The 21,281-nt window shown below is 40.2% G+C and overlaps 1 protein-coding gene across 3 annotated transcripts; it reads left to right on the plus strand.

Moving 5' to 3' along the window:
* The first annotated feature begins 5,070 nt into the window (after positions 1 to 5,070).
* ccl20b (chemokine (C-C motif) ligand 20b) lies at positions 5,071 to 20,185 on the plus strand. Of its 3 annotated transcripts, none has more exons than XM_074693480.1 (5): positions 5,071 to 5,145; positions 17,746 to 18,003; positions 18,092 to 18,194; positions 19,742 to 19,816; positions 19,909 to 20,185. In XM_074693480.1, exons 2-5 carry the CDS (start codon positions 17,922 to 17,924, stop codon positions 19,973 to 19,975), a joined length of 327 nt encoding a protein of 108 aa, XP_074549581.1. In that variant the 5' UTR covers positions 5,071 to 5,145; positions 17,746 to 17,921; the 3' UTR covers positions 19,976 to 20,185. The 3 variants fall into 3 exon arrangements, with proteins under 3 accessions (XP_074549581.1, XP_074549583.1, XP_074549582.1); XM_074693482.1 differs by having other exon boundaries at positions 5,096 to 5,145; positions 17,894 to 18,003; XM_074693481.1 differs by lacking the exon at positions 5,071 to 5,145 and adding an exon at positions 17,540 to 17,584 and having other exon boundaries at positions 17,711 to 18,003.
* Positions 20,186 to 21,281: the final 1,096 nt, after the last annotated feature.

A 21,281-nucleotide genomic window follows, 5' to 3' on the forward strand; every position in this document is an offset into this window, starting at 1 on the left:
TTTAAAAAATAAACTTTTTTACAGCACTTTTCAAAAAAAAGTTACAAAGTGCTTTGCATCATAAACGCAACCAGTTAAAAGAAATAGAAGAGGAGTGAAAGAGAGGTAAAAAAGAAATGTGAGGAAAAATATAAAAATATATAAAAGACTAAGAACCACCACTAATAATGAATTTCCCCCCGGGGATTAATAAAGTATATCTTATCTTATCTTATCTTTTTAATAAAAGAAAGGAAAATAAATGTAAAAATAAAAACATTAAGTATTAAAACAATTAAAACAACAAAGAATAAAAAATCTAAAAGGATTTGAAATACTGCCCATGATACTGTCAGTTAATAATGAAATAAAAATAGATGGAAAGATGGAAACTTGCTGCTATTTCTGGATACTGAGCCATGGAGAAAGGAAAGAGCCGTCCAAGAGGTAAGACAAAGGGTAAACTTTATAAATCAGAGACAAAATGAAAAAAAAGGAAAAGTATTTAAAAAAGTAATAAAAAGGTTTATATGATAGGCTATGATATAACGGCTTTCATAATAATTTGGGATCTTGAAATAAAAATAATTTGAAAAGCAGTAAATTAAGGATCCATATCAATACCAACTCTTATTTTGAAATGATGAACTCCTCTGCTGTCAGAGGTGAGTGGGCTACAAAAGAGTCTTCACCAGGTAATTCCTCTGTTCTCATTTGTGTTTGAGAAAATTACTGACATCTATCTTAATTTTGTTAATTTTGTTAATAATTTAAAAATAGTCTTACTTTGAAATTACGCTCGTTACGTCGTCTCGCGGCGTCAGAGACATTGGCCGTTGACCTGCGCACAGTGCGAGGCTAGGCAAGGCTAGGCTAGGCTAACCGTCGATGTCAACAAAAGCTCGGTCTGTTTTCGTTGATTTCGCCGAGTTTTTATTTTTTTTATTCTTTTTTTTGCTACATAAAAAGTTGATGCTGTGAAACTGATGAACCGTGTTTATGAAGAGGACGGATCAAAAGATCTACGTCATTAATGAAGGTATGCTAACAGCGATCAGGCTAACGTTAGCCACAGAGCTGCTAACTGCCTTGATTTAAATTAAGTTATGATGCTATTGTTTTTTCTTTCTTTTTTTTGCTTCAAATTAAGAGAAAGTGAATGGTGTGTTAATCTACAGATGTTTGTAACATAATCCAGGCCCCTTTGGCTCATTAAACCCAAATTCCTGTTTCTACTATTTAGCTTTGTCAGTACTTTTTCAGTGTTTTACTCCCTGGATGAATCTCCAAAAGCAGAAAAGGAGAGTTTTATCAACAGAAAGTAAAAGAGAAAGTTACAGAAATGTCTGTAGATAATAAAAAACACATCCATTCAGGCAGAAAATGCACAACTAATGGAGAGGACCAACATTAGGTGTGATCAATTGGTCAAATTTAGGTGTTGGAGATCTCCGCTGAATGCACAAGCTATGGCAAGCCCTTTTGATATTTAATAGCTAGTCTGGATATGTAATACACACATCGGCAATTCAATTCTTCCTGGTCAAATTGTAATTTCAGATATCCACAACTTAATTCCTCCTAGGACAAATCACGCCCCTTTCCCCATTCATGTGTGTGGGGTTTCCCATTACAGATATCTTAAATTCAGTTATGGATAGCCACAATGTGAGATGTGGATATCTGCAACTAAATTATGACTATTCATAAATCTATTTGCAGATATCTACAATTTCATTCTGGTTAGTCACAATTCCAAATCAAGATATCTTCAACCCCCTTCCATTAAATATATCTATAACAGCATTTATAGATATCTTTGATTACATTTTGATTAGTCAAAATGCTGTTATAGATATGTTGAACTGGAATTACGCCTATTCAGAATGAAATTGTAGATATCTGCAACTAGATTTATGGATAGCCATAATTTAGTTGCAGATATCTATAATCAAGTTACAGATATCTTTGAATTTATTGTGGTTAGAGATATCTCAAATTCAAGATATCTTAAACTTTTATTTTGACTGGTCAAAATGTTATTACAGATATCTTGAAACAGAGTTTTGATTAGAGGAATTGATGTTGCAGATATCTGTAATGAGGACAAAAGTCGAAGATTTCTTGCACACCTCTCTCGTGAACGTAGCTCTTGTTCCCCACAAAGTCCCTGATTATAAATTTGTTTTATTTCATGGTATTTCCTAAATATCTTGTTGATGACCGCAATCTCCATTTCTTCTGCTAAGAAAACTGTAAAAATGATTTTTTCTCTTCTCTCCTCCAGTTTATTTGGGTCAGTATCCAATGGGAAGCCTTGCATGTCCAGCGTCATGAACACATTTCTGACAGTCAAAATCACATTGAAGATATCGCTAACTGTAATTCTGGATAGTCCAAACTGAATTAGAGATATCTGCAAGTAACATTTAGGATGTGTGATGAGGTGAAGGGCAGCTTTCAGGGAGTCATTGCAGATATCTGTAACTCAGTTTAGACTAGTGGAAACTGAGTTACAGATATCTCTAACTCTCATAGTGACTGGTCACATTTATATTGTTGATATCTAAAATGTTAATTCCTGAGAGTCAAATGTAGCTGTTAAATGTTAAAGGGGCTTGCCATAACAAGCTTGAGATTGAACACAAACTCAGGGAATAACCTCAGTCTCATGGTTTCATGTAGTGGGAGGCTGAAATATCTGTGAGAACATTCAGAGTCAATACAGCCAGTGTTTTACTAGACATTTACCCAAAAGTCAAAATTAACATACATGTGGTGCTGCAGTGAAGTCATTTGGAGTTTAATGCTCAAACCCAGTACGTCTGATCCTGGATTTATCCTCCATCAACCTCGTTAAGTTGCATCATGATGCTTTCATTTTCATTAAGGTGCACTGTGTACTTTTCCATAAAGCTGTCACATCTTCATTTTTCCATTTCTTTTGTTTCAAAGCTCCACCCGGAAACTGGAGGCGTCAAACCGTTGGTCTGGTTTAAAACAGTAAGCATGCATCACCTCTCCAGCTGACACCCCCCCCCGCAGATAGGCACACGTTCACCAGCCCAGCAGGTTTATTTCATCACAGCAAAGAATGAAGGAAACGAGGAAAGGGACAAAAACATGTCAGGACGTCGGCCTCGCTGTTCTGCAGTGGAAACTTTGTGTTTACCTCTCAGGGCTGGTGACGCCTGTCCAATGATTAGAAGAGAAGAATCTCACTCTCACTTATTTCACACCATGAAGTGTCGTTTGAACAGTTACATCTGTTTTTATCTCCAGTAACCCCAGTTTGGTCATGTCAGTCAGAGACACATAAAAACACAGCCTTTAGCTCGTGCTCCATGCTCTCTCTTGTTTCTCTCTCTTCTGCTCCAGTGTCCACCATCATTACAAAATCAATCACAGAAATCGTTTTCAGCAGAGAAAAACACAGATCTCTCTTCTCTCTGTCAGCGTGGTGTTGTCATAGAGACTGAGGGCGTATTCAGACCTGGACTGTTTGGTCCACTTTAAACGGACCAGGGTTCGTTTCCCACGCTGGTGCAGACTTTTCATGCAGGTGTGAATAGACACAAACGAACCTTGGTGCGGACCAAACAACCGGACCCAGACCCACTTTTTGAGGTGGTCTCGGTCCGCTTCCAAACAAACTCTGGTGGGGTTTGTGGTTCTCCAGTGCAGGTCTGAATACAAACCAAGTAGGAATGGGAACCTTTCACATTTGAAATGATACGGTACCAATGCCTGGTACCTGGCAATCGGTTTCGGTACTCAACGGTACCACTTTCTGGTACTTTTTTTTTGTTCATGTGGTAAAAAATATCAATTTGATAAAAGTTAATAGTAATAAATCTCAAATTCTTTCATTTAAAATATTTATTTTTCAATATATAACCTTGCAATGCTGTGTTCATGTCCAGTATGGAAAATCGCCTACTCTTCTACTCCCTCACAGTCACAAGGATGCTTTTAGGTACCTAAACATCTACTTCAACTTCAACTTTATTTTATTTGTATGGCACTTTTCATGCACTTGTGCAACACAAAGAGGATAAAAACAAAAGGCAAAACCAAACAAGAGAAAAAACAAAAATATAAACAAAGGAATACCATGGTACCTTTCGATTTTATGTGAATCAGTACCTGGTACTTTTGACAGAATTCAGTCGGTACCAGTAAAAGTACCTTATTCAGTACCCATCCCTAAAACCAAGGTCCATCTGAACTAACTACAGGATACATGCTCCTTTTGGGCCTATAGAGCCACCGTAACCTAACCGTCTTTGGTTCATACCTGATCCTCCGTCTTCTGTTTAGCCACGCTGTTGCTAGCATGTTGTGGGTCAGGACATGCAGAGCATAGCGCCTCCTTGCTGCGATCATTGGTCTTCCTGTTCCTAAATTGTAAACGGTGTTGTTAAGCTGCTTTGAAGGAGCTGCTCTTGAAACTGAAAATGATTTAGCAGCTCTAATAAGAGCACAAACACACATGTTTACCTCCATTTCCAGGTCTGTACTCTGTGTGCCGCCCTTTGTCAGTGCTGTCCAATGAGAGCACTGATCCTCACACACCTGGATGTGTTTACAGAATATAGTCCACTTGATAAAAGTACAATCTGAATACGAACCGCACCAAATGAAAAAAATAAAGTCTGCTTTTGGTCCGGACCAAAAAAGTGGACCAAAGGACTTATCTGGTCTGAATACAGCCTTAGATGTGCTGTAAATCAATCCGTGCAGCTAGATCATGAAAAAGTATCATCAGAAATAACCAATATTGTTGCTGATAATCTCATTTTAAAGTGTGGATTAGGATCAGACAGATATCTGGAAGGGAGACTTTTTAAGATCACTCACAAACTCCTCACAGAAACTTTAAAAATGTGCTTTTGTGCTTTTATTTAATGTGTGGACTACACATGAAGAAAAGTGAGGTATAAAAACGAAGATTTATATTCAGGTAAACAAAAACTCTGATTTCTCTAAAGTTTATTTCATGAAAACACTTGTAATTGAACTCACATTTTACTGACACATTAATGAGTCCGTGTTTCTGCTCCATTAACTGACGTCTTTCTGAACTTGACAGGAATGTGTTTGTTGCGTCACCGCCCGGCCTGTGGAGAGATGAGTGTGTGTACTCACAGACACATGTGACAAAAGGTAAGAAAAACCCACTGGATAATTTCTCACACCTTGATTTGTTTGTTATCCTCCTCTGTAATTACTGACGGCTGTTTAAATCTGTGTGAGTCCATCATTCAGTTTTGTTTGTTTGAAGCTTTGACGTCAAACTGACACTTCACAGCTAAACAGAATAACTGTAGGTGGTTAAAGTGTTTTTGTTTGCTGATCCACCCTGATGACAACACTGGAGGTAATTATGTTAATAATAATTAGTTTAAAATAAGAAAAATGTGGAGGAGGAAACACGTCGGGTGTTGTCCTGCAGCATTCGTGCAAACCTGCAGCAGGTAGTCACAGTTTTATCCTGTTAACACCATAAAGCGTCAGATTAAAGCCAAATAAAAGCCGAGTCCTTTAGCAGCAGGGTGTGTGTGCAAATAAAGCCTGATAGCATTCAGAGGCCCAGTCACTTTTACTGTTCATCAGGTGGTCCGACAAACGAGGAGTCATTAAAGTTTAACTTCTGTCCAGGAGACGCAGCTCCAAACAAAAACACGCTTCATGTCCGGATGCTAAAGTATTTTTATGGCTCACATAAATCTCACACTGACCTCAATAAAGCGTTATTAAGATACGCCCTGAATTCAGCTGAACTTCACCTGGAGCCTGTTTATCTCATGGGTCGCTGATTTTCAGTTAATAGTGGACTGATGCAGTGTTAATGTTCACAAACGGTGAGAAAAGAGTCCTGAAAGAGCGTTTGGAGCTGGAGTCGAACCTGCAGCTGCGTCAGAGCTCTCTGAGAAATACCTGTGCTGACAGGCGTGACGGGACGTGATTAAGATGAGTTTTCACCACGTGTGGGACGGACTCTCTGCCTACACTTTTCGTCATGTTGTGAAGAATTCCTCCTGAGGGGGCGTCCTGATTTCATCATCAGTTTCACTGGCTCTGAAAGGCTTTCCACTTTCTGTCCAGTTTCTGTTGAATAGAAACAAACAGAGAGCGGCTGAGTTAGAGCAGGGTAAACAGTGTTTTAGTTTAAAGTCAAGAACAGAGAGGGAATGAATAAAAGAGATGTTGAAAGCTGAGAGTAGAGTCAAAGGGAGGCTTGTTTCAGGTGCTTTAAAGGTCATGACATTTTCATGTGTTGTGAAATATTTGTACTAAAACAACTTCAAAGTTTTTATTGCTAATCTTTCTGCTGTAGCCGTGTATGGATAGAAATTATTAAAACCCAACATAAATTAAAATTAGTAACGTGAAACAGCCTGAATAACAGCCATGTGCAGACAGCGCTCAACGTACAACACTCACAATCCTTTTCTCAATCATGTCTGTAAGAAACTGTAGTTTGCAGACTGTGAGCTGCTACATTTTTCACCCGCTTTGAATCCTGCGGCTCAAACAATACTGCAGCTAAATGACAGAGTTTTACGGTCTAACAAGCTTCATACCCTCGTAGCATCAAAACCAAGAAATTTCTTGATTATTTTTGTTGTCAATAAAATGCATGCCAACGAAAAGTATGAGTTTTGCAAATTGAACCAGACCCTATTACTGCAGCGTTTGGGGTTGGGACAGCTTTGGTGGAACTGTCTTTGTCGAGTGACCAAAAAAAATGTCCTATGTTTTATGACGCTGCCTGCAAGAAGAGTGATTCTGCTGAACTGGAAGCAAAAAAAATCCTCCAGCTTATCAAACTTTAAGGAATGATGTAATGAAACACTTACAATTAAAAAAAAATCAAGTTCACCCTGAGTGGATAAATTAACATGTTTCACTCAATATGGCAGCAATTTATAGAATACTACAACAAAAACAACCGCCTTAAAAATTAAGGTCTAACCAGATCAAAAAACCAAGTCACATCCTCCTTATCATATTATTAATATTTAATATTTCTTTTTTATTATCATTATTTTGTTTTAAATTGCATTTTATTTTTTACTTATTTATTTATTTATTTTATTTTATTTTTTTATTTTATTTGATTATCATTTTTTTTTAAATGCATTTTATTTTTTACTTATTTATTTATTTATTTATTTTATTTTATTTATTTTATTTTATTTTATTATCATTATTTTTTTTCCCTCTCCTTTTAAGTTAATGCATGTTCAGTTGAGTTGTGTTGCATGTGTATTGGTGTATCCATATATGTAAATACATTTACATATGTGTGCAGATCTATGTGTGTATGTAGATGTGCCTATATATCATACTGTGAATGTGTGAGCAGATGCATATAGTTATATCTTTTAATTATTTTTGTACTTGTATGCAACAAAGGAAAAACCCCCAATTAAGAGAAGTGAAAAAATTAAAAAAAAAAAAAAAAGTGAGTTTTGCCAAGCTTTGATGGAGTTTAGGCACAAACAGTCAGCCTGCTCTGGTGTAACCCAGGCCATAGACTTTATATAGAGTGGACAGTGTGGCTCCGCCATTTATCATTGTACGGTTATGAAGCCAAAATTCCTCCGTCTCAGGCGCAAACATTAGCCCCCAGAGTCTGTGCAGTAGAGACTGTGAGGGATTCTGGGAAAATCTGAGTGGAGCTGGGTGACAAAAATAATAATTATTGTTTTTCTTTCAAGAGTCTAATCACTTCTTGACTCTACCTCCAGACATATTTTACAATCCCCGAAAAAAATACACGAGAACGTCAGCTGTCTCGTTTTTAACCTCGTATAACTAATGAAAACAAAACTTTTCAGAAAAAAGAGGACTTGGATACAAGACAGCCAAATGATATCTTCAAATCACCACAACAATCAGACGTGAGAAACATTTCTACCAGGTGTATTAATTTTTTACAGTTTGACCACAGCCCATCTGGAATGACTGGGGAGATGGATTTTTTAACCTATACTGCAGCCAGCCACCAGGGGGAGCAGTTTTTGTGGAGACCTCACTTCCAGCCGTAGAATCTGGTAGATCTCCTCTGTAGTAGAGTTGATCCACTATTGAGGCTGTTTTCTAAAGTTTGCGTTTTCAGTAGTCTCCGTGGAATAAATCAACTCGTGAGCCCTTGTCCAGCTCTGACTTTGAGCTTTATCACAAAGGACAGTTTGAAGTCTCCTCTTCTCTCTGGTTTCCTGTGACCCAGAGTGGGACTATGGAGTAGCCTGAGTGTGAGCAGAGTATTTTCCAGCGGAGCAATCAGATCCAGTGTCAGGGACGGGCTGCTGGCGGTATTGTTGTGGCTCTGTTTGGTAGTATTCAGTTTCCTGTCACAGCAGGTGTTTCCAGTAGATATGAGCTTCTTTCCCCTCAGAGCAGAGTAAACCTTGTTGTGTTTGTGTGAATTAAAGTGGTTAGATTTCAATCACAAAGTCTCAGAGAGTGATCTGATTTCAGCTTGAACAGCGAGAGCAAATATGATCCAAAGAGTTACTCAACCCCGTGTTTAACACATCTGAGCTCAGGTGTGTCTCCTCGTCTTCCTGTCAGTAGTTACAGTAGATGAAGATCAGGGTTTGATCCTGCAGCCTTTGCTCTCTTGGTGTAATTAAAGTTAACTTGTAAGCTCGTTAGTTCTCCTCAATCAGAGCTGTTTCTTATCTGGACTGAAAGCGTCTGCTCAGCGTCTGCAGACAGGAAGTTATCTTGAGTTGTTAAAGTCGTATAAATTAGGTTTGATGTTATGACGCTGTGAGGAGCTTCAGTTTGTGTTGTTTCTAGCGCCCCCTGTGTCCAAAAGTTTATATTTTAATTTCGTTTTCTCAGTACGTTTCACTGAGTGTGGCCAACGACTACATACCTGTTCAGGTTACACATCCCTCTGGTTGGTTATACACCAGGTGAAGCAGATACAGTCCACATCTAACTTTTATTTCATTTACGAGATAAAATACTGACGCCATCGTACCTATTTGCATCAGGGTAGTACAGAAATATAAATACACACCTGATCAAAATGTGAAGACCAGATGAAAATAGGATAAATTACTAAATAAATAAATACTCTATAGGATCTTAAAAATGTTTTAAATAGAGTCTCAAAATCCAAAAAAAAGGAATGAGAGTGTGACAAAATAAAAATGAAAAAAAAAAATAGTAAGAAAATCTGCTCTTAAATGTGGATTCATGTGATTTCCTGTCACGTTTTCACTCTGTCATCACCTTACTATTCCCCCTAACCATCTTAGCTCTCACTGCAGCTCCTACATGCCTTCCTTGCCATCTTCTTCTCAGCTTGAGGGGAACATCAGGCCTAGCACCGGTTAGCATTTACATCCTACAAGCTGCTAACAGCTGATCTCATATGTAAACAATGTGACCATGGTTGAAGGAACAAAACAGTAAAAACACCAACAAATGAGACTTAAAGTGATACTCCGGGATGGAACAAGTTGGGTCCTATCACAAGGTTTAGGGCAGAAATTACCCCTACAGCAGTGTTTTTATGCAGCAGAAGCCCGGAGCGCTCACACCAAACACCCCCTCCCTGCTCCTCTGCAGGTTTCCTCTGCACTCAGACGGGGCCATATTTTACTTGACCAAAAACACAAATAAACGGACTCCCACCGAAAAAATCTGATATCAGTCTGTATTCACGCTTTATTTAGAGAATTTTCAGCGCGTTACTTTCACACAAAAACACAGTTAAATAAGGCTCTAGTTCTCATCGTACGAGGTGCTCACCGCTTAGTGTATCAGTCCACGCGCAGCGTGCCAGATTTAAACAAACACAGGTAGTCTGCCAGGACGAAGAGACACGATATTGTTTGGTGGTTACTGGAGCCAACTGCAGCTCATTAACCATCAGACGCCGTCTGAGAGAGAAGAGCTTTAAGAGGAAAACCTGTTTTCAAAGGCCTTGTCTCCTTTGTCGACACAAACCATTGTGATCTTTCAACGGACCAGTGGCGCTTCAGGTTGGTCAGGGCGTCAAACGGCGGCTGGCTCTGTGGAGATGCTGCAGGAGGCCTCCTTCATGACTGAGGGCCCTGGTCTGTGCAGTAGGGACTGGGTTTGGACTTCTTCCAGAGGAACCAGCTCACTCTTTGGACCATCCTGGTGTTCCCCTGATCTAAATCACTCTGAGAACATTTGGGGATGGATGGAGAGGGCATCAACAGAATTTTTTTACCTAAAGTATTATTAGGATCAACAGCGTAAAATGTAAATTCTGTCAATTTCCAACTGATCTTGAGATTTTATTTTATTTGACTTTATTGACGCATGAAAAAGGCCACAGGCTGGACTCAAGCTCTAGACAAATGGCCTTCATGACGGGTATTTAGGGCCCAAAGTAATTAAAGAAAAACTGGTTTAACTTGCTGTTTCTGGAGCAGACGAGCTTATGTGGTGTAGTCTGAAGGTTTAATGGTCTAAGCCTCAAAGTCTCTCAGACCACTTAGCCACTATCCTGTTTTTCTTCTATCTTTACCCTCCATCTTTTCTCTTCTTCCTGGACTTACTGGTTTTGAAAACGAGCAGATTTAGATCAGTTTAAGCTGATAAAAGTGGAAACTTGTCTGTCCCTTTCCCTAGAATCAGGAAAAAGCCTTGGGGAAATGTAGTCGAGGGAATTCTTTGAATGCTTTCCATCTCACAAACTACCGTTACCCAGCCGCTCAGTCCTTGATCTGTCGCTGATTAGAGCAACTTCTGTTGGTCTGTTCAATGAAAACCTTGAATCTGCAGAGCCAGGAGCGTTTAGAGACAGCTGTAAGAGGAGAGTTCAGGTGTGTGTGTCTGTGTTTCTCAGGCTCAGTGTGGGCGTGTTTTACAGCGCTGACACGCTTCACTCACTGTGTAAACAACAAGGAAACAGCTTCCTCCTCTTCGGCCTGTAAATACATGTTCACATTCCTCCGCCGCCCCACTCAGATCAACTTTCTATTTAAAGCAGCCGTGTTCATTTATAGCTCGCCACACAGGTGTAATCATTAACGCTCACCTGGAGAGTTACCTCATGCTCCAAGGCGAACAATGGGAACAAACTTTCCGACCGTGCGTGTGAAAATTTCCTCGTTCATTCTGAGGTTTTTTGATTAGGTGTTAAAATTGGAAATTAAACAGGTTGGGTTTGATTCTCAAATGCTATAATTATAATTTTTTTCCAAAACAATGAATCATTTGTGCACACTAAAGCATAATTAACCGTCTCAGGTTAATTTCACAAATCAGTTGAGCTGTTTTTGCTGACGTACTCAAACTAATGTCCCCTTACGTTACTCTTCAACACACAATTTTTTCAATATGTGTCTCATCCTGCTTTCTTTAAGCTAAATAAGATAAGATACGCCTTTATACTGTAGGGAAAATAAGTATTGAACGTGTCAACTTTTTTCTCATCACATTTATTTCCAAAGCTGTAATTCAAACCAAATTTCTCCCAGACATTGGTATGAACTCCAATAATCCACACATGAAAAGAAATCACAACGTTCAGGTCCATAAATAATGATTATGGTGAATTAAGTACGATAACACAGGAAAAAAGTATTGAACACACCATGGAAAGGCTGTATACTTTGGACAGGAAATGCACCATACCACCTAAAATCTGTAGCTAGCAGTTTAATAGCACACACCTCATGATGGGTAAAGGCAAAGAGCTCTCTGAAGACATTCACAACCTGATTGTTGCTCAGCATCAGAATGGAACTGGTTACAGACTTATATCAAAGCACCTGAATATTCCAGTCAGCACCGTTGGGGCCATTATTCACAAGTGGAAGAAGCACCACCTTACCATCAACAGGCCACGCACAGGAGCTCCTTGAAGATTTCTGACCAGGGAGTCAGAAAGATAGTCAGAAGAGGACTCAACCAGCCAAGGACCACCCTGAAAGTGCTCCAGAAAGACTTGGGGGCAGCAGGTACAATTGTTACAGAGAAAACTCCACCACCATGGCCTCTATGGACGCTCAGCCCACAAGACCCCATTCCTCAAGAAAAGGCATGTTGAAGCTGGTTTAAAGTTTGCTAAACAGCATCTTGACAAGCCTGTAGAATACTGGGAGAATGTTGTCTGGTCAGATGAGACCAAAACTGAACTTTTGGGCTGTCATACTACAGACCATGTTTGGAGGAGAAATGGCTCTGCACATCAGCCAAAAAACACTACACCAACAGAGAAGTTTGGAGGTGAAGCATCATGGCATGGGGTTGTTTCTCATCTCATGGTGTTGGCAAACTTCATCTAACTGACGGAGCAATGAATGGAGCCATGTATGGGGAAATTCTTGATCTGAATCTGCTGCCATCCACCAGGATGATGAAGATGAGACGTGGCTGGACCTTCCAGCAGGACAACCATCCAAAGCACACGGCAAAGTTGACTCTCAGATGGTTTCAGAAAAAGAAAATCAATCATTATTTATGGACCTGAACGTTGTGATTTCTTTTCATGTGTGGATTATTTGAGTCTATACCAATGTCTGGGAGAAATTTGGTTTGAATTGCAGCTTTGGAAATAAATGATGAGAAAAAATTTGAAGTGTTCAATACTTATTTTCCCCACTGTATCTTCTTAGCTCTCTCTCCAGCTCATGCACGTCATCCTTGCCTCCTTCTCCTCAGCTTATGGGGAACATCAGGCCTAGCACCGGTTAGCATCAACATTCTACAAGCTGCTAACAGCTGATTTCATATGTAAATGATGTGACCATGGTTGTAGGATCAACCAGACACGACCAGTGAGTGTCTGTAACCAACAAATGAGGCTTAAAAAAACATGCAAATCTGTCACTGGTTGCAAAAAAATATGGTCTGACACTTCCTGCCTTTGCAACGATCTGAGCCATTAAAAACTTGAACATAGAAACCAGTGTGTTTGCTGAAGGTTCACTTCAGTCTTGGGTCATATAAAGCCACGCCCCAGCATTGTAAACTGGAACCTGATCATACGTCTCTATTTTTAGCTCCTGTGCTATTTTTAGCTCCTCACACAGGTTTAATCATTGATTTTGGTCTCAAGAGTTACCTCATGCTCAGGGTTCAGCTTCAGATTTCATCATGCATGTGCTTTGTTACGCAGTGAGTTAAAGGAAGGGTTTAGTGTTTCTGATGCAGAGATGTCGTCTGCGGTCATTTTAATGTCAGATATTTAATTTAAAGAAAGTCTTGTTATCAGTTAAAGAAGTTAGTTTAGTGTGTTTCCCCTGGAGATTATCAAGTCTTATCTTCAGTAACAAGAAAAAGACATCGTAAATAGTTTGGCCTTGTGTTGCTTTGTTGACAAGATTTATTCGTTAACGATGATGATGATAATAAAACCGCCTAGCGCGTGCCAGGCCATGGCTGCTCGGATGACAGAGGGAGATATCAAAAGAGGCTGAAGTCCACCGCCAATCTCCTCTCTAACATTATCACCTTCAGCCATCCCACATCCTGCCGTCCGTCCTGCTCCTGTTGGTTCAAACGCTCCTCTGAGCAAACGACCGAGTGTTTATGGATAAACAAAACTTAAGACTTCACTCCACCGCATTTACAGGAACAAGAATCCTACTTTTGGTTCCCCTTTGTCCAACATCAGATCAAGAGTCTTCTTTTCTTTTGCCTCAGTGGTGTTGCCGTACTCTGTGAGGAGTTTCTAAGTGATCTTGAAAAAGTCTCCTTCTAAAAATCTGCCTGATCCTGATCCACACTTTAACATGAGAATATCAATACCAATATGTGTTATTCCTAAGTGCTACTTCTCAGCTGCCTGATCGGGTTGGACGTGGCTGGATTGATAAGAGTAAAGGCTAAAACCTGAGCTAGCTAAAGGCCAAAGCACAAGTTAAAGGCTAACACAGTAGCTCAGGGGTGGCCAACCTGCGGCTCTTTGCCTTTTAGGGCTCTAATTTCGTGGCGCAGCGCAGGGGGTGCAAGCCTGGTGCACCAATTTGACAATTTGGTAGACCGTCTGCGCAGAGATGGGTGTGACTGCGCGCCAGGGGGAGTTGACGGCGCACCAGGGGGAGGTGTCGGCAGATTCATGTCGGCGCAGCGACAATTTCGTGCCAAAAAAGTGCGCTGAAAGCTCGCCAGCTCCAACCTGGTCTATCCTCAGCGTAAAGCGGAGTGCACCCCACGCAGCTGTAATTTGGTGACAGGCGCACATGTGCGCACATGTCAGCAAAGCCTCAGAGGCAGGTTTCCAGAGTGTCAGGCATATTTTAATGCAATAAACAATCACAGTAATCACTATTTAATGTAACCGTCTGAACCAGCATATACATTTATATCTATATTAACTGTCCCGTCACATCTGATGTCAGATTAAAGCCGTTTGTCTTAATGGAAAGTTAACCTGACGGCAGCTGGAAGTTTGATGCACATCTTACAATTAAACAATAAACAGCCTTAACATCTGATACTGAGTATATATCTGGTTCTCTCATTTCATTTAATTCAAAGAAAAAAATGAGAAAAAAGAGGCAAAATAAATGTTTGTCGCTCAGGATTTACCCATGATTTCACATATTTCTCTGTTTTAGTTTTTATTTTTAACGTGATCTAAAAAGATGGAGTACATTATTGTAAGGAGGATGAGGTGGAGACACCGGGAGAGTAAACAGTATATCACCAAAGGCTCTGCTTGGCGATGACAAACCAGGAGTGCAGGTGGATCAAAGTATTCTGAATGGATAAGCCAGCTGTGTAACTGTCTCTTCATTTTTTACTCCTATTAATGACAAAGGAACAGATTAAATCTGTCCTGGGAGCTGGCCCACACGGTGACGTGCTTCGTGTCCTCTGATGCGCCCCGCTGTCCGTTCTCCTGCTGCAGGGACAGCGGCTCTGACCGTCTCCACTACCGGGTCTTTCCAGCACACTGTTGGGGGCTGAGATTGATACTTAAGTTTCAGTTTCTTTTCTCGTTTTGCACATATGCTCATAGCTATCTAGCTAGATAGATGGATGAAACTTTGTCTCTTCTGCAGTAAAAACAGAAACTTGTCTTAGACACAGCTCCTAGTACGAATTGAAGCACACTGACAAACGCAATAAATTTGGAAGTGTATTGATTTTCATCTTATGTCCTTTCGTTTATGGGCGAGAGGAAGTGCGTTTTTGATGTGGCTCTTTGTAGTACCACGGTACTTCGTGTGATTTGTCACTGTGATTGGCTCATTGGGTTTAAAGGCGAGGCTTAGCCATAGGTTGATTGATAAACCCATTGCTATTTGTTGGAGCTGCTTCTACAGAAATGTTTTTCTGTGGATTATACCTGAAGGAGGGTGTGTGTATTTATTTGTCTGAGGATTATTTTCCAGGACAGCCCACCTCACCGTAAAAACCCTGCTGACTCTCTGTCACAGAAATGTCTGGGTCTGTCTCTCTATGAGCTTGCCGTTCAGCCGCTGATGAGACAGATAACCAATCAGACGTCGCTTTACGTGACTTGATAAAAATCTTCATGAAATGATGGCTATCATCACACCGGGATTATCTGAATCCCAGGTTCACTGACATCACTGTATGTTTTGGTGGTGTTGCTGTGGCTCCCTCACTCACACACCAACACCAAACACAGAGATGCCGTTCCTGTGAAATCTAAGGGGGTAGTTACTGAATGACTAAGGTCAGAAAAGAGGGCAACATGCTCTCCTGCTGGAATTCCCAAACTTTTTGCCAACACATGATTCAAACCCTGAAACGTTGGATGAACCTTTTGGATTTTCTAATGATAAACCAAAGTGTACTGCACTTTGAGCTCTGCTTTGGTCTCCACCACCTTAGTCATGGTTGATACGTCTGTTTTTAGAAAGCCAAGCCAAACCTCAAGTTGTGTCACAGACAGTTAAAGACAAACCATATCTTTCATTAATCAGCAGATTTACCCTGAGACAGGATGTTAATCCTCAGGTTTTACTCGGTGATGTTGAAGCTCTTTTGATCAATCTGGCGTTCGGTGTCACAGTGTGGCGTTCTGGGTTTAACCTGCAGCCCTCAGGCCGGAGCGACAGGTCACACAAAACCAGGACTGATGGACTCAGAGACAGATTTATCCCAGAGCCATCAGCGCCTGAACACTCATCATAATAAACACAAGGATAACACATCCCCTCAGGTGCTAATTAACCTCCACCACCTCCACCTGATGTGCACTACACACTGCAAGTGAAAATATTTGAACCTTTTATACTACTTATTGTTTTATTATTGCTTTATTTTGTTTTTCTAAGTTATTACTATTTTTTTCTGCTTTTTAAGTCTTTGAGCACCAGACAGAGCAGTACTCCTAATTTCTTTGTGTGCAAGTCATGTTATGATAGTAAAGCCTTTCTATTCTGTTCTATTCTATCCTCAGGCTGCAGCTATTGAATATTTTAGTATTCGAGTATTCTACTAAAACTCTATCGATTACTCGATTCATCGAGTAATCGGATAAAACACATTTTTGTTTAAAGAGCAGTTATTTTTCAAATAAAAATTTATTTGTTTTGTTAGCTCTGTTATGTTTTTGTTTTTTCATCTTCTTTCGTTCTTCTTGTGGTGCTTTTCTCAGCCCTCTGTGGCTATACGTAATGAGCTTGTCTGTGTGTAAATGTGTGTGTCTGTGAACGCATTGGAGCTGATGCAGATCAATACATGCTTTCATATCAGTCTCCAAACTCCAGAAGAAGCTAGATTTGTTGCTAGTTGCTATTTAGAAAAAGACGTAGCTTGAGGGGTCTGAAAACTCTCTGAATACAGCGTCAGCTTTATTTGAAATACCACTCTTTGAGTTTTTTTTAACTCAACGATTCCTCGAGGTGTAGGAAATTCCTCGAGCTTTTTTTGTAATGGAGTACCTCGAATTATTCAAGGAATCATTTCAGCTCTATTCTGTTCTATTCATGAGTATGGGTCTAGATGGACCTTTAGCCTCCTAGCTAGCAGCTAGTGTCTGCCTGTTGGTTAAATCAGCTGTGCCTTTAATTATAGAAATGACTAAGACCCTTTGGTGTTTACATTTAAAGAAATTAGCTTTTTCACACCAAAACCACAATTTGACTTTAAACATTTTGAGTTTTCTTCTAAAATTTGTTTAGTTACCTTCATGTTTATGTGGCTTTAACGGCTTTTGGAGCCAGCCTCAAGTGGACACTGAGGGAACTGCAGTTTTTAAAACTTGTGCATTGACTTCATTTCTGAAGGGTAGAGTCTGCTGCAGTCTCAGTTCTGTCTCAACTCGACTTTATTTATAGAGCACTTTAAAATCAATTTAAGAAGAACATCAATCACACTCTCAGAGCAACCTCCACCTCCTCCTGAACTTCCGTTTTGACCTCCAGGAGCAGCAGATCAGCTGACCTGAGGCTCCGAGCAGGAAGTGGTGACGCAAGACTCCTCTGTTAGGTGGAGCGCCTCAGGGCTTGATCCTGAGATCTGTTTTATTTCGGTTTAATACCATGTTAAAAAAATCTGCATACCAGGCTGTTTGTGATTTTTGTTGTGGTCAAACTGTGGTGAAAACATGACAACCTGAGCAGTGAGTCAGTCCAGACCCTAAAGTCTCAGTTTGGAAACAATAATAAAACTCCTCAAGGTAAGAAAGCAGCAGATAAGGCGGCTCATTTCTGCAGCTCTGTCTGTTTTTATTGTTATATAATACTTCATTCCTGACCTGTAACACGACCTGTTTCAATCCTCGCACTCACACTCTCACCTGGAGGGCGCACCTTGCTCAGATCTGGCTCACTTCCTCAGCTTTTGGCAACAATTCCTCCTGACGTTGCACAATCCAGCCGGACCGGGGGAAACCCCAGAGAGTCCTACTTAAGGAGGGAGCGCGGCGCGGTGTGTGTCAAACTTTCACTGAAGGCTCACACACTCACACACTCACACACACACACAGCGCGACACAGAGCAGCATCTGAGCAACCATGGTGAACAGCAGAGCTCTTCTCTTCACAACCCTGTGCTCCCTCCTCATCCTCAGCACCTTCATCGACAGCACGCAGTCAGGTGAGCTCCTCAGCTTCTTCACAAGAATCTCTGACACGGTTTAATCCAGAAAAATTAACTCAACGTGTCATTTTCCCCCGCTTCACAGCAAGCTGCTGTCTGTGGTACACCAGGCGACGCTTACACTGCCACAGGCTGCTGGGATACACCATCCAGACCATCAACATGTCCTGTGACATCAAGGCCGTCATGTGAGTCCAGATTATCTCAGATTATCTCAGATTATCTTCATTTACTCAGCAGTGACAGAAACAGACAGACGGATTTGTTCTCACTGCAGAAACTGAAATCTTACCAAGTGTTTTTGTCTCATTATAAGTGAAAAGGGAGCCACATTCACCTGACCAGTCCAGAAAAAAGTCTGATTTTAAGTTAGTGAAGGATAAAAATGAGGTCTGAATTCCTGTAACAAGTAAAAAATTCTGCCAATGACGCAGAAATTAGCTCGAAACTTGATGTTTTCTTTTGTTTCATCGGCAGATTTTATGTTTTACTTGTTACATGTTGGTGCACTTCACTTTAAAACCGACTAAGTTTCAGCTTTGAGACCAAAAACACCCACTGATAAAAAAAAATCTACTCAGTTCTGTAACTGTTTGAGGTTTTGCAGGTGCTTTTTGACTCGTGTTGCTTTTGCCAAGTTCAGTTCCAGACTCGACAAAGTTACAACTTGTGTGCACTTTCAGTTTTTGGAGAGTGCGTGTGTAAAAATGTATTTGACATGTTTCAGTTTGGAGGAGACTGTTATGATCTGAGCTGTGTTCAGGCTGGCATTTTTTTGTTTTATTACAGCAATTCAGAGCTCATTTTGTCTTTAAATAACTTGAAATCAGACATTTTTCTGGACTGCTCAGGTGAAAGTGGCTCATATTGAGTCTAAAAAGACATTTTCTTCTGCAAATAAGAGTTTTTTGCAGTGCAGACTAGAGCTGAAACGATTCCTCGAATGATTCGAGGTACTTGATTACAAAAATTACTCGAGTAATTTTCTCCGCCTCGAGGAATCGTTTAATTTCAAAAAAGATCAAATAGAGCTGAGGCCATATTCAGAGAGTTTTCAGACCCCTCAAGCTACGTCTTTTTCTAAATAGCAACTAGCATCAAATCTAGCTTCTTTTCTGGAGTTTGGAGACTGATGGGTCATTCTGGGTCATTCTACCAAACGGGTGTCTGCAACATTTGAAGAGATGTAAAAGGCACAAAAAAATGTGTCAAAGCGTGTTTACAAATTTTAAAGCTACCAAAGCAAGTGCTCTTACTGACATGCTGTGTCAGAAAATTCTGTTTCTTAAAGAGAAAAGTTTTCATTAGAAAAATAACTGCTCTTTAGCTCAACAAAAATGTATTTTATCCGATTACTCGATTAATCGATGGGATTTCCAGTAGAATACTCGAATGCTAAAATATCAGACAGCTGCAGCCCTAGTGCAGACTTTTTAATCTCTGCACGTCAGTCAAGTTTTGCACAAATCTGAAAGTGTTTTTGTCTGAAAAAGTCAGCCTAGCAGAGTAAAGAAAGAAAGAAATATGAGCCGTTTGCAGCTGAAGTAGAAAACCTGCAGGTTAAAGTTTGACCCAGAGGAATCTGAGCTGTGGGGGAGTCAGGGCTGAGGCTGACACACAGAGAGAGAGAGAGGGGGGAGGCGGGGGAGGACAGGCGGGGGAGGACAGGCGGGGGAGGGTGTCTGCAGGCGAACAATGAGCTCTTGATCATTTTTCTGTTTCCTGGATTCCACAGCTTCCACAATGGAAACAACTTTGTGTGTGCCGACCCCGCCTCCAGCTACACCCAAAAACTGATGAAGTGTGTCGAGTGAGTGCACCTTAAACTCTTCTCATCACTTTAACGCACAGTTTTAAACATTTAAAGAACATTTCTGACTGGAGTTTGTGTTTCTCCTGCAGTGACAAGAAGAAAATGATCCAACACATGATGAAAGAGGAGATCCCTAAAACCTCAGCGTCCTCTTAAACCCTGAGGAAACTCCACACATCCGTCTCTCCTTTAAAGCACTGTCACAGTCTGTCCCCTTATTTTAGACATTTCTTCTTTTATTTGTTCTGTTTTATAAACAGGGAAGTGTAGTATGCTTCAAACATACAAATCTGTAAGCTGGTGCTTTAAAGAAAGACGAATATTTAAATATTTTTGGTATTTCTGTGGTAATGGATGTTTGTAATTGTGTTAGATTGAACAAAATGATCTCAAATTAATGTACGAGAGAAAAACATTTAGTGAAATAATTTATTAAAGAGATATTTTAGAAAGGAAACTTATTGTTGAAGTCTTTGATTTCATTCACCCACAACACACCAAGAAAATGAAAAGTTGATTTGATGAAGTTTTTCAATAAGTTTTGTCAACTTGTTCAACAAACTGTGTTTGAATCAGACACAAAAACACTTTAAATATAACAACACATGAAATGAGTCAAACTGAACTATCTAAATCTAAAGCTACAGGATATTACAACGTTACACAAACACAACATCATGTTAAAGTAACTTAATGTGACTGAGTTCAACTAATTTAACACAAACATTATTAATGTGGAGGCTTTGAGTTAATGCAGCACCTTAGTTGTTCTGGTTAACAATAACGGTTAATGATTACATTACGTTTAGGAACCGTGAGTGAGGAGCAGCAGATGTGCGACCCTGCTCTGTTTCAAATACAGGTCATTTAAAGTTACCTGAAAAAAATCAGATTAAATTCATATTAAAAACTTTACAAATTTAAAGCCAGTCCATGTCACGTGAAGCAGAGACAACCAGTCTGTGCCACAAAAAAAAAAAAAAAAAAAAATGTAAAGGAACAGTTTATTGAGGTTCAGTTACAGAAAATATATAGGATAGGACTTTGTCATTGTAACAAGTACAACGAACTCAAAGTCACAGCAGCAATCAAGAAAACCAAAGTCAGAAAGTGTATAGAAAGTGTAAAAAGCTCCATAAGAAAATAGATGCTGACAGCTTGTCCATCATTGTCCAGTCAGCCAGCCTCCACCTCCACAGGGTCCAGGACTGAGCTTCTTCAGCAGTCTGTTCAGTCTCTGTCTCCTGGATCCTGTCTGCTCACAGCAGGTGAAGCTCTTCACATGTGGCCTTGGTGTCTGCTGTTAGCTCTGTTAGCCATGTCTGTGAATAGCATGATGCTACTCTTCCCTCTGGTATTCCCTCTGTTGCTGGGTTAGCACAGCTAGCTCGTCCATCTTATTGGAGATAGATCTTACGTTCCCAATAACGATGGATGGAAGGACAGGTCCATGTCGTCACTT

Source organism: Halichoeres trimaculatus, unplaced genomic scaffold, assembly GCF_033239565.1.
Source record: "Halichoeres trimaculatus isolate MK-OKI-2021-1 unplaced genomic scaffold, fHalTri1.1 fHalTri1_scaffold_18, whole genome shotgun sequence".
Lineage (NCBI taxonomy): Eukaryota > Metazoa > Chordata > Actinopteri > Labriformes > Labridae > Halichoeres > Halichoeres trimaculatus.